Genomic DNA, 11924 nt, shown 5'->3' on the forward strand with positions numbered 1-11924 from the left:
TGCTTGCCTAATACATCTAAGACCCCCACCCCTGCAATATCCAAATACCAGTCAGTTCTTCACTGCACCTTCTGTGGTAATCACAGAGTTGCAAAGCAGCTGAGGCTGGAAAGAACCTCAGCTGGTCAGAAGCCCAGGTGGTCATCTTGTCTAACTCCCTGCTCTAGCAGAGCCACATAGAACTGGTTGCTTTTTGAACACCTCTAAAAAGGTTAAAAATAGTATTATTTCCAGTGCACAGCTAAAGAATCAAACTGAAAGATTAGGGATTTGCCAAGGAAGTAATGAGACAGAAACTATAGTTTTGATTCACAATAAGCCTGGAACTTTAGACTGGGAACTTTAGACTATTCCTGCTTGGTGGTGGTACAGGCCGAGAAAAGAGGATAAAAGGCTGAAAAAAGAAACTCAGTGAGCAATCTGATGGTGGTTGCTCAAGTACTGCAGTTCTACTTAATCACTACTTTGTTTTTTGATATGTAGAAAGCATCTAAATGAAGAAATCTGGTCATCTAGAAGAAAAAATTAGCTGGAGGGAACAACAAAAGAAGAAAAAAGGGACTGAAGGAAGAAAATGTTAGAGTGGAACAGGTTTTTGTGCAAGACTTAGAGTGCTACACATTCTAGTTTGACAATCTGTGAACTTTTCAGTCCCAAAAGTCCAGCAGTTGAGATTTGGCCAAAGCACACCATCTGCAGTAGGAACCAAGCTTGACTGAAGATTACCAAGGCAGCACCACTGTCCTTGTCCCTTCCTTGGGAAGGAAGATGGAGTGAGGGCCTGGGTAGCCTGAGGAGCAGGGACCTTAAGGCCGTTTACAACAGACAGGCAGAGCATGGCAGATTTAATTTAAGCGTCTGCTCTGTGTGAATTAAGTGCTCTCAGACTACTGCTGTGCTGGCTCCCTTAGTGGGCCGCACTGGTTCTGCGGCTCTGCCTAGCATCTTTGTTAAGATCACTCCTGAGACGCCACTCGTTCATTCTTAGGATAATTTCTAATTCTCAATGTTAAAAAAGCCATAGGTTTACTTTTTAACTGCTATCTATGGCTGCCATTTTCGTTTGCTTGCTTCTTCTCTGGTAATGTGACGCATCCCCTATTCTCTTCGCTCCTCCCGAGCTGCAGAAGAGCACCGCACGATCAGCTCTGCGGCACACCCCGGTGCCGTGCCCCTGCCCGGGCTGCCGGGGGAAGCCCCGGCCGGCACGGGGCGCTGCCGGCCGAGGCCGTGCCGGGCTGGGCGGGCCCCGCTCCGCTTTTCCCCCCGCCCTCATGCCAGACAAGATGGCGGGGGGGGGGGCGGACGCTCGCGGCCGGATCGGGGCCGGCGGTGCTGTCGGGCCCGGCTCGCTGCACGGCCTGCCTGGCACGGCGTAGGCAGTCAGGCCGTGACCCCATTTCTTCCACTATGCTATTAAACGAGGAGCTGCAGGAGCGGCAGCATGTGCCCTGTCTGCCCTGAGATGGCAGCGGGACATTTGGGCACGGATCCGGCGAAAGCGGAGGGTGCCCTGGTGCGCTGAACGGCTGAACATGGATCACTCCTGCCGTAAACCAGTACGCAGGTATGTTCATCAGCAGAGGGGCATTGCTGGATTAAAACAAGGTGCAGATGAAACCCGTTTAGAAATCAGAAACTCATTGGGGAAAAATATCCCACGTCAAGGTCACAGCATTTGGAAGAAGATCACACGGAAAAAAATCCTATGTAATGCACCTTTCAGTAGGTCTTGTGGGTAACCAAGATGCTGGTTTTCACCTCTCTTCCTGCTGCCATGGATTTGTTATCCGCTGGCAGGAAGCCTCATTCTTTCACTTAACACCTCACGCAACCAGCTGTAGCAGCTTTGCTTGGAACAAGCTCTAGTTTCATCCCGTGGTAGGTTTTGTAATAGTTCATATGCAGATAGTTCAGGGCCTTTTACACAACGATTTCACTCTCTGTTTTTATGTGCCAGCTGGATTGTTCAGCTCTTAAAATAAGAATGTAACTACTACTCTTTGGTTTAAATTTCAAAAATATGTTCGCTAAGTTTGCAAAATTCACCGTGAAGCCAACAGAAAACAATTTATTGATATAAACTGATTAATTTTGTCCTTAAGAACTTCAGTATTTTATGTATTCAGCAGCAGTATTTATATATCAAGCAAACTGCTAAAACTGGACTTTGGCTGTATAAAAAAGCAACTCAAATCTCAAGCTGGGGAAGGCAACAGGATGGTTGGAGGACTGAGAAGGTAAGACAGTTAAACTTTATGCTGTATCTTACTGGTTATGGCCTCCAAAATTATAAAAGTGCAATAGCAACTCATGTTCCCCCCTTCTGACATGAGGGAAAGCAGTACTGCATTTGCACATAAGGCTTGCACTCCGTTGGTGGTTTTCACCTCACTCATTTGTACTTAAAACTTTTAAGAGTTCACTAAGGCAAAGGATGAAAAGTAATACTTAGCTCAAAACAAGTCTTCCTACTCAATAAAGGGACACAACTGCTTGATGAGGATTACTCAGACTTACTTCCAGTTGTTTTGTTAACAATCTGTGTATTAATGGTACTGCTTTTTCCACTTCCCTAGGCAGCATCAAGAGAGAATAGGATTTGTCGCACCAACACTGAATGAAGACTAAGCTTCAGCCCTTTATACGGAACTGCTGAAAGAGGAAGTTGCAATTCTTGCAGACAAAGCAGTCAGTCTTGTCTGCATGAGACCATGCCTCTCACAGAAGGCAAATGATGTCTTACTTCAAAAACTTCATGAAATGCAAACTCATTGATTCACTGTTCTTAGAATTACTACACTTGAATAACTGGGGAAAGTTATGGTTCCTACTCACATCAAATTAAGAGTTATAGTCTGATTTACTCTGAAGACTACAGAAATAAAAAGAAAAAAAGGCATAAACATTCTTTTAGCATACAGGGACTTTTCTACTAGCAGGAAGAGCTTTTTAGATAAATGGTGAACTAAAACTTAACAAGTACGGAACAGAATTTTTTCATAGCTAGAAAAAGCCTCTGAAAATGTGAAGTTGCCAATAAAAAGGAATGCAAGAGCTAAGTACATAATATAGCAATACTTGTGTGCTATTGCAAGAGGAAGAATAGATTTCTATCACTAAATCAGTAGAACACTAACTGCTTAAAAAGGCGAGCTGTGATGTCATGTTAGTGAGGTGCTCCACAGATTGAGTGTGTATCATTTTATCTTCACCTCTGTCTGCAGAAATAAGGTGTGCTTCAGGTTGTAAACTTGGGTGCTTTTCATGATTGAAATAATAGATTGGACCTTTTGCTTTATATTGTATGTGTCTAGATTAAGACAAATGTGTGGTAATGTGTTCTGGTTTTACTCCACACTGCTTCACAGTTGCCTGCAAGATCTGGTAGGATGGTGACAGTACCACATTTCCTTGGACAAGTATCAGAACTTCAACTTGAACAATGTGGGATTAAGTTTTACTCATTTTAGAAGAGCACTCCTATCCAACATATGGACAAGACAGTATGAAGAAGCACACTCCTTAAATTGACAATGATTTATTGTGTTTAGGAACATTCAATAAATACCAATCTTTGAGCTTTAGTTTGGAAATCCTTCCCCATCAAAAATCAGTTGTTTGTTTTTTTTCTGGCATAAATTCCATTGCCAGCAATGGATGTATCAAAAAAAGAAGTTAATAAATACAAACAGACAGCAGTTCTCTAAACATACCTCCTCTTTTAAAGGCATAATACAGATTTACTAAACAAATCTCAAAACAAGTTCTTCACAGAAGAAAATTTTGCTACAAGCTGTCTCTGAACGTTGTTTTCTTCACAAATGCTGGTATTTTATTTCATGGAGTATGGTACTTTTGAACAGTAATGATGAATAATTTAAAAAACAGGCATTTCCCCCCTTTTCCTTTGCCAAATACATGCTGAGACATGTAGCTAGTATGGAACTGTATGGATTTAAGAGTGGTGTGCCTCTTGTTGAACGCTTCATGGCAAACATAAGAAACAGCAATATGGTACTTTTTTACTATGGATCTGGGGGATTTACTTTTTCATCTTGATTTTAAACCACTATTCAAATGTTAAAGGTGTCATATTTAAGTGTAACAGATGTTTTACGTAATTTTCTGTGAAGTGTAAAATCTTCAATGGAAGATTCCTGCTTGTGATGAAAATAATTTTCAAGTACTTAAATTGGAATATCCCTCTAAACTCCATTCATATCTTATTAAAAATGTGTATAAAAGCATGAAAACTACAGAATACCAATTAACATAACAGAGTTAATTTTGAGTAAGTTTTTCCACAACAGTATTTTACATATAACCAAACTCCTGCTTTAGCAAAAGCAAAAAGAAAAAAAATAAATTCTCTCCCAATGATTTACACTCAGGAATTACCTTGCTGTGGGACTAGATACTTAGTCTACAGTCCCTCTAACCCAAGGTGTACTCTTAGGTGTATCCCTTTGTGATTTAGGGTCTTGGAAGTTTTCAGCAAACCTCTCTCTTGCTTTATCCCAGTTCTTTTTATTCTTGCTCTGGACAAGCTGAACATCTTCAATTGAGGTTGGTCTCCTAGTACCTAAACCTGCATGCTTCTGATGAAACTCCAGTTGAATCTGTCAAATACACGAAATATTGTTGTAATTGCAAGTTAGGTATTCCGAATACTACAAATTCTGTTTTTTTAATACAGACTCCATCCCCTCTTCCCAAGCACTTTTGTCTTCTAAACCACCTAGATCATACACAAACAGTGCCATGAGAATGATGTGTCACAACACCACCTCTGGGGCTATGAATAATGTCCCTTGCTGCTGACATTACTGTGAAATACACCTCACTGAGTGTGCAGCGTATGACCCCTATGCTGGCTAGTTTGACAACACAGGGCATGGCGTGGCCCTGAGCAGCACTATTGCCAAAAGACAGCACAACTCTGGTGACAAAAATGGGGCTAACGCGGCTGCCACAGAGGCCCGCAACTTGCTGGATAGAGTGACTTCTGCTAGTTTTTCTTCTCTCAATGCCCATTGTCTGGCTTAATTTTTTTGCTACATCAGCCTCTGAGAAAGAAATCCCAGCTAAACCAATCTTCAATTCACATCACCTAAATTATTTCAGTGTTCCATCAGACTTTGTATTCAAATACGAGATTACTAACTCAATGGTTAAAAGCTGTCTGTCCTCTTTTGCTTAGTTTCCTAATGAACCCTGTAGGGACTACTGAAAAATTTCAAAATACCTCATTATTAAAAAAAATAAAATTTGAGATTAGTTGTACTGAGATTATTCCTTCGTAACCAGGTTTTGGTGAGTTTCAGGTGAATAGTGGCATACAATTAGATATTTTTCACTACAAGCACATTCCTGTTATTTTTGTTTCAAATGAAAACCAGAAAGACCTACCGGATCCTTCATGCCACCACCATCCTTTCCCAGACCTTCCCCCTTCTTCCATCCCATCTTCTCCAACATTTTATGTCCTTTGTTGCTGTTGCTGATTTCACTTTGAACAAAGTTTAAGATAACTGATAAGCAAGAGTTAAAATAAAGAGTAGGCTTTCAAATACTGAAGAACAAAAGTGTGCCTACATACAGAAACCAGGGATCAGTCCACCAAGAGCTATCCAGAAGATCCTTGCTACCTTTCTCAAGTTCCTCCAAGAATACCTTCAGTTAACAAGTCTCTAGTCAATATCAGCTTTTTGACTCCTGAACTTCTGAACTACTTGCTTGCTTCAGGAGTTAAAAGATACATCATGGTAGGAGGGTATAGATTACACTATGGAAAAGGCAGTATTGCTGCCAAATACTGCACCTATTGTATCATCTCATGCTTGCTTTTATTTATTTACAAGCACCTACAAGTTCATGCTTCTTAAACTCCAACTACAGCTACAGAAGCAAAGTAACAACTTTGGAAGGAACATCAAGTTCATTTGAGATGCATGTAAATACACGTCCTATGAGCATCCTACATTGACAGTGGGAGAAGCTGCAGGTGAAAAGTCTGCATGTTTACTGTTACTGGGACTGAATAGGAAAAATAAAAATTAAGGCATTTGAAAAACAGACACTATTGAAGATGTCAGTAGTGCAGCTGGGGAGTTCTTTACATTTTTGAGTTGGTAAGGAAGTGATGTGTCTTTACCACCATTCTTAACTCTTCATCTTCCCTATGTTTTTATATGAAAAGTGAGGAGTTAATAAATAAAAGCACGTGAAATGGGAAGTGTGAAAGTCTTAAAATCTTCTATCTCTCTGAACATAATATATACAGGTAATTTGTAATCTAACAAACTGCATGCTAGTATCAAATTGATACTTATTTTATCATCTTTTTTTTTTCATATTCACAAGAGAAGGACATGGGGGATACTTTCAACTTACACATGAACAGAAGCTGAATTATCATCTCTCTGGAAGGTTCCTTCACTTCCAACAGTCTCTCTGCGTCTTCCTGCTCTGTCTTTGTACTTTGGATTTTTCACTGCCTTGTTGTCTTCATATTCTGTGTTCTTTTCAAGCAGGTTAAATTGCATCAAGACAAAGAAAGTGGGGTTTAAATTCTTTACTTTTGTTAACTTCCCTTTTTCCCTCCAAAAGTATGGCAGCTTCAGCCTTTTTTATTAATTCTGAATCTTGTAACAAAACCTGCAGTCCTCACTTAGTATTTTCTTAGCTTACAGCATACCTCGTAAACCACATTATTGCCACCATCATGTAACATTGCCAAATCCAGTAATTTCTTAGAAGCTGTAAATAAAATAACAGATTCTCTTGAATCTTCTCTTGGTAGGAATAGTCAATCTCTCCATATTAAGCAGAAAACCATGTGGACACGCCACTAGCTTTTTATACAAACATTTAGCCTGTTCCTCAGCAACTACTTTTTTTCAGAAAAAAGAAGAGAATTAAGTATGTTTACAGGTTCTGTATCAGTATTATTTTGGAAGAATTTGATATAAATGATGGCATTTTGTTTTCCACATGAATATTTAGTACAAATGCTGGAAGCAACTGCATAGTTAAAATTATCCCTACAACAGAAGTATATACATTATACTGTCTGTATGTTCATGCTGATATTCTTCTATGGACTTAAAAACCTGAAAAAAATCTCTTTTACTTCTACAGTTTTTTTCAGTTGCTCATTATATTTCCTTCTCAAATGAAAGACAGAACCACAATTTAGTGAAAACAATCTACAGAAATAAAAATATAAGTGTCTTGCAAAAAAGAATTAAGATTTTTGTACACCTTAAAAGGATCTTCTTTCTAATTTCTTCTTTCTAATTTTCATGCCCTCTTACCATCATCTTTCTTTGCAGAGATTTGTAAACAATAATAATTTAGGGTACAAAAGACACAAAAGACAAACCAGGCTAAGTTTAGGGGCATTTGAAACTTCCCATATTCAACTAAGTCTATGGCTTCAAATAGGAATCACAAAGTACTGAAAAAAAAAAAAAAAAGTTAAGAACCATAAGATTACAAAAACTTAATCAACTTCTACAATAAACTCACCTGTAAACCATATTTTACCCGTATTTGTTTTAATGCTTTTCTTCTGACTAATTCCCTCTCTTCTTTGCTAAGTGCTGGACAAACTAAGGAAGAACATAGGATTGAATTTGTCATTACTAATATAACAATGTTTTGAATCATAACACAGGTGAGAGAATTTTTGTTCTGATATTATTATGCATAGACACATACACCAAGAAGAAAATATATAATTATGTACAGTCATTCCCAGTTGACAAGAAAATAGTATGAAAACAGAACTAATTATTATGTTTATAAAGTAAACAGCCATAATAAAAAATGTATCCTGTGATAATATGACTAACCAGAAGACTCTTTTTTCTTGTCCAGGCGAAGATGTGCTCTAACTTGTCCTGGTTCACATCCATCGCAAGTATCACTGCCAGGGTGAATGTGAAAAGAAAGCACAGTTTCGCCAATCTTCACCTCATCTCCATGCTCCAGGGTATAGGGATCACACTTTGTTTTAGGCTACAGCAAAAGAAAGTTTTGGCAGCTAAGTTAACTACCCATGAAGGACAGGAACTCTATTTCACGCTGCTTACAACTTAGTAGTTCAGTTTGGTCTCATAAATGTGGGCAACTGTTTAACTACAGTGGGTATTTTAGTGTAGCAACTGCAACCCTAGTGGACTTTTCCTAGTATAACCAAACATTAGGTATTCCAAGTGGCCCTAAAATCAGAAGGTAACCAAGGCAGGCATTAATGTATCAAAGACATACAATGGCTTTTTAAGTGATTTGCCGTAAAACATTTAAAATTACCACAAGATTAGTTTTCTGTAATGTACAGAGCACTAAAACAATAGGTACGCACCTGGAGAATCTGATTTCCATTAACGACTGTTCCATTCTGACTGCCTTGATCCACAAGAACGTAATTTTGCAAATCGTGGTCAAAATATACTTCTGCATGAAACTGACAAATAGAAGCCTAAGTTAAATGTTCTTGTTAAGTGAATACTTCACAATTTAAATGTTATTTTAAGGTAAGATTTCAGAATATATTTTGAGACCTTTATAATGAGTGGCTCTTGTTCTCTAAAAGTTAAGTTTTCACATCTTATTTCATTCTTGTGAAATGTAAATGAATGGGCCACAACAGCATAAGTCAATGTATACAGTTAAAAATGTAACTATTTTGTTCATAAGCTGTTTCAGTACAGGACAAGGATATACTTCCAACGTGGCAAGTATGCTTTACTTAAAGAACTGCAAAATTCAGTAATACAGCCTTCTTAACTGTTCTTCTAAATAACAGGCTTTTGCTCTTACGGTATTTTATAGCACTTGCATTTAGAAAAAAGATCTCATTCCACTTCCATTTACTTGGTCTTTCATATCTGAAATAACTCCCTAAATGCCATGCTTTTGTAACTTTCAAGTAATTCACCTTCTCCTGCACCTTAATACTAAGGACACAATCAGTACCAATCTTTGGCTGTTTCTTGTATCACCTTTCTGACATTGAGACTAATGAGGTTTTTGGGGTTTTTTGTTTGTCTTGTTGCAGTTCTGTATAGGTATTGCTCCCAAGCCCACACAGACCAGAAAAAGTGCAACTCCTGGCCAAATTCAAGATATGCACTACTTCCAAAAAAGGCCACTGAACAAACCAAAGTACCAACTTCTCCAACCTACCAGAACTTCCAGTAAAAGCAGTAAGTCTAGAGAAGTGACTGTTTAAAATGTGATAATTTAGAGCAATTGTAGTTCCTGCTTTCAGTTAAAAAAAATAAAAAGAAAATAATAAATTGAAGATTGGGTAGCATTTTTTACTGCATGGAACACTCCCATAATGATGGAGACTGACTACTTTGTTCAACAGATGTTTTATTTTCTGCTTCTGCTTTACTGAATAGAACTAGAACTTCTTCTAGAAAGGCTAAATTTGCAGGGTGTATCATTTTTAAAATCTCTCTTTCCACTCAAGAAAAGCAAACACCAAAGTTGAGCACAGCTAAAAAGTAAGAATAGTGAGGAAAACACACCATTATGAGATTTTTTTATTTCTGCACATATGTAATTTATCTTTTCACCTTTGACTCCTTATCTGAAAAGTGAAGTAACTTCTTATATAAACTGTCAGTTCCTGTACAAGTACTAAAATGGTAACATTACAGAAAAATAAAAGCCTTTTGGCTTCTTTATTTGCCCAGTTTCAAACACATGCCTGAAAAAGTTATTAATAGCACGCAAATATTTAGTATGGAAATGATTTAGTATGAAATACAGCATCTAATTGTCATTTAAACTGTCATTTAAAACAGACATAGTAAAGTGTATTTCATGAGATACTCTCATTTACAGATTTTTTTAAACAAACCTTTTGCTTGGATGACAGAACTTTGTCAATCTACGGTTTTCTTTTATTAGGAGTGCTACATTTAGGGTCTATGTTAAAGTATTTAGCAAAACAGAGCACAGAATTAATAATAAAAATGTCCATCCTATCTACTATTAAAAGGAATTCTGTTAATTTTTCAAACTCCCTCTACATAATTTCTACAGTTGCTTGAAAAAAATAAAACCTTTTGCTCTCAGTATAAGTGCAAGGATTGCATTACTTGGTAAAGAAATTCTTATCTGATATCAAAATTTTATATACCATTAATATTTAAGAGGATTTTTCCTCAAGCTCATTACCCATGAAATTCAAGACTCAAAAACTTTGAAAACACACTGTTGTTTGTGTTAAATTCCCATTCAGTAAAACAGTTTTCCTTTTTTTAAATTCAAGTCTGGTTAAACCCGTATCTCATTCAAAAAATTCTTTCAAAAAATTAATACAATGTTCCAAATTTAAAGCCATAAAATCTAAAGCTTCATTCATACATTCATATGTACTGATCTACCTTTCAGCAGACATGAACAAGAGTTACCTTACTGACTCCAACTTCAGGAATCTGAAGTGTGTGTCCAACATCTTTTTCTCTGGAAAGGCAAGTTGATACACATATTCACAACAAAGTAGAAATAGGTCTTATAAGTGGCTTATGAAAGGTATATTTCAGGTGAAGTGTAATATCATACTTCTACGCTATTATGAATTTTTACAGATATATAACATTGTGATGATGTATACACAACATAAAGACACTTCAGGTCCCTTCTGTCATTTATATAAACCATACAAAGCAGACAATTAATAAGTCATCAAATGGTACCAATAAAGCATTATCTATACACCTGATTATTTCTATCTGAACTGTCATGCAATGCCTTTAAATAACAGCCTGCATCCTTCAGACTCTTCAGTGCATCTTAGGGTCAGTCTTCAATGGTGAAGTTAAATTTCTGGTCACACTAGGCAGGTAATACAAGTAAAGAAAGAGAAATCTGTTCAGGGGGGTTTTGGTTTGTTTGCATTTTTTCTTATCAAAACAGTGCAGTAGGAAGAAGGGATTTCTATTTGATTCTTATACTAAGGGATTAAGAAGCAATGCAGCTAGTAAAAGACCTATATGCAAATTCAAAGTACAGTTGTCTGTTGATCTTCACATACATGGAGTCAACCTTTAAGAGCGAATCAAAACACATCCATCAGCATTGGACTGAAACAGCTTTTCCAGAGTGACTTTTTCAATAACCATAGAAGAAAGCTTTACATCATTAATAAATTCATCATCCACAATGATCAAACCAGATTTAGAACTGTAAGAATGCATACAGTCTAGCACAAACCAATTTATTATGTAAAGCCAATGAACAAACCCTACTGAAACCTGAATATATGTGGAAGTCTAGGATATGCTTCCTAGTGATCATGGATTTCTGAAAGACAATCTTCTATTTCTTTAAAAAAAAAGTGGCCTGGGACAAAATTTACTTATTTTCGAGGAAACAAGTTTTCAAAGAAGGGCTTGCAGCTACGCTGCCACTGGGGCTCAGTCACAACATCAAGTTATCACAAATTTTCAAGTCTACTGAGCTGCATTAGTTGTGTATGCTGCTACACTATCATGAAAACATTGTTATATGACCTGACTTGAATTTATTACCATGGACTCAAACTCAGAGTACCTCACAATCTCTGCAGGCTAGGAAGACAAGCATGAAGAATAGAGACAAGCAATCCTAAGTGCTTTCCACAGCTTTCAAAGAGACATATTTTCAGATATATATATATTTATATATATATAACAAATTTAGTTCAGTTTTACCTTCCAATTGTAGCAGGCTTCACAGCAGTGATAATATAAAGTGACCCAGTCTGTAGAACTGGTGATCTTATTACAATTACTCTGATACAAGGAGGCCAGATCTTTTCTTCATCTATAATTATATAGAAAAGAAACCAACACCACCATTACTACCAACACATTACAGTTTTAACTTTAAAGCCCATAGTTTTCAAAAAACTGAAAAAT

General features: G+C 37.3%; 1 protein-coding gene, 1 long non-coding RNA gene and 1 other non-coding gene across 3 annotated transcripts in view; 2 read left to right on the forward strand and 1 right to left on the reverse strand.

The window, feature by feature from the left end:
• The first annotated feature begins 1299 nt into the window (after positions 1 to 1299).
• LOC117010687 lies at positions 1300 to 3587 on the forward strand. The gene is made up of 2 exons (XR_004420740.1): positions 1300 to 1567; positions 2580 to 3587. It is a non-coding gene; the product is annotated as an uncharacterized LOC117010687 (long non-coding RNA).
• LOC117011128 lies at positions 2226 to 2356 on the forward strand. The gene has a single exon (XR_004420868.1). It is a non-coding gene; the product is annotated as a small nucleolar RNA SNORA47 (small nucleolar RNA).
• AGGF1 (angiogenic factor with G-patch and FHA domains 1) overlaps positions 3526 to 11924 on the reverse strand; it is a 29660-nt gene continuing 21261 nt past the window's right edge. The window contains exons 7-14 of the mRNA XM_033085529.1: positions 11718 to 11829; positions 10437 to 10488; positions 8372 to 8473; positions 7860 to 8025; positions 7534 to 7616; positions 6397 to 6524; positions 5413 to 5512; positions 3526 to 4622 (exon numbers count right to left, since the gene is read on the reverse strand). Coding sequence (XP_032941420.1) covers positions 4422 to 4622; positions 5413 to 5512; positions 6397 to 6524; positions 7534 to 7616; positions 7860 to 8025; positions 8372 to 8473; positions 10437 to 10488; positions 11718 to 11829 — 944 coding nt within the window. The 3' untranslated portion in view covers positions 3526 to 4421. The remainder of the gene's footprint in view (positions 4623 to 5412; positions 5513 to 6396; positions 6525 to 7533; positions 7617 to 7859; positions 8026 to 8371; positions 8474 to 10436; positions 10489 to 11717; positions 11830 to 11924) is intronic.

Source organism: Catharus ustulatus, chromosome Z, assembly GCF_009819885.2.
Source record: "Catharus ustulatus isolate bCatUst1 chromosome Z, bCatUst1.pri.v2, whole genome shotgun sequence".
Taxonomy (NCBI): domain Eukaryota; kingdom Metazoa; phylum Chordata; class Aves; order Passeriformes; family Turdidae; genus Catharus; species Catharus ustulatus.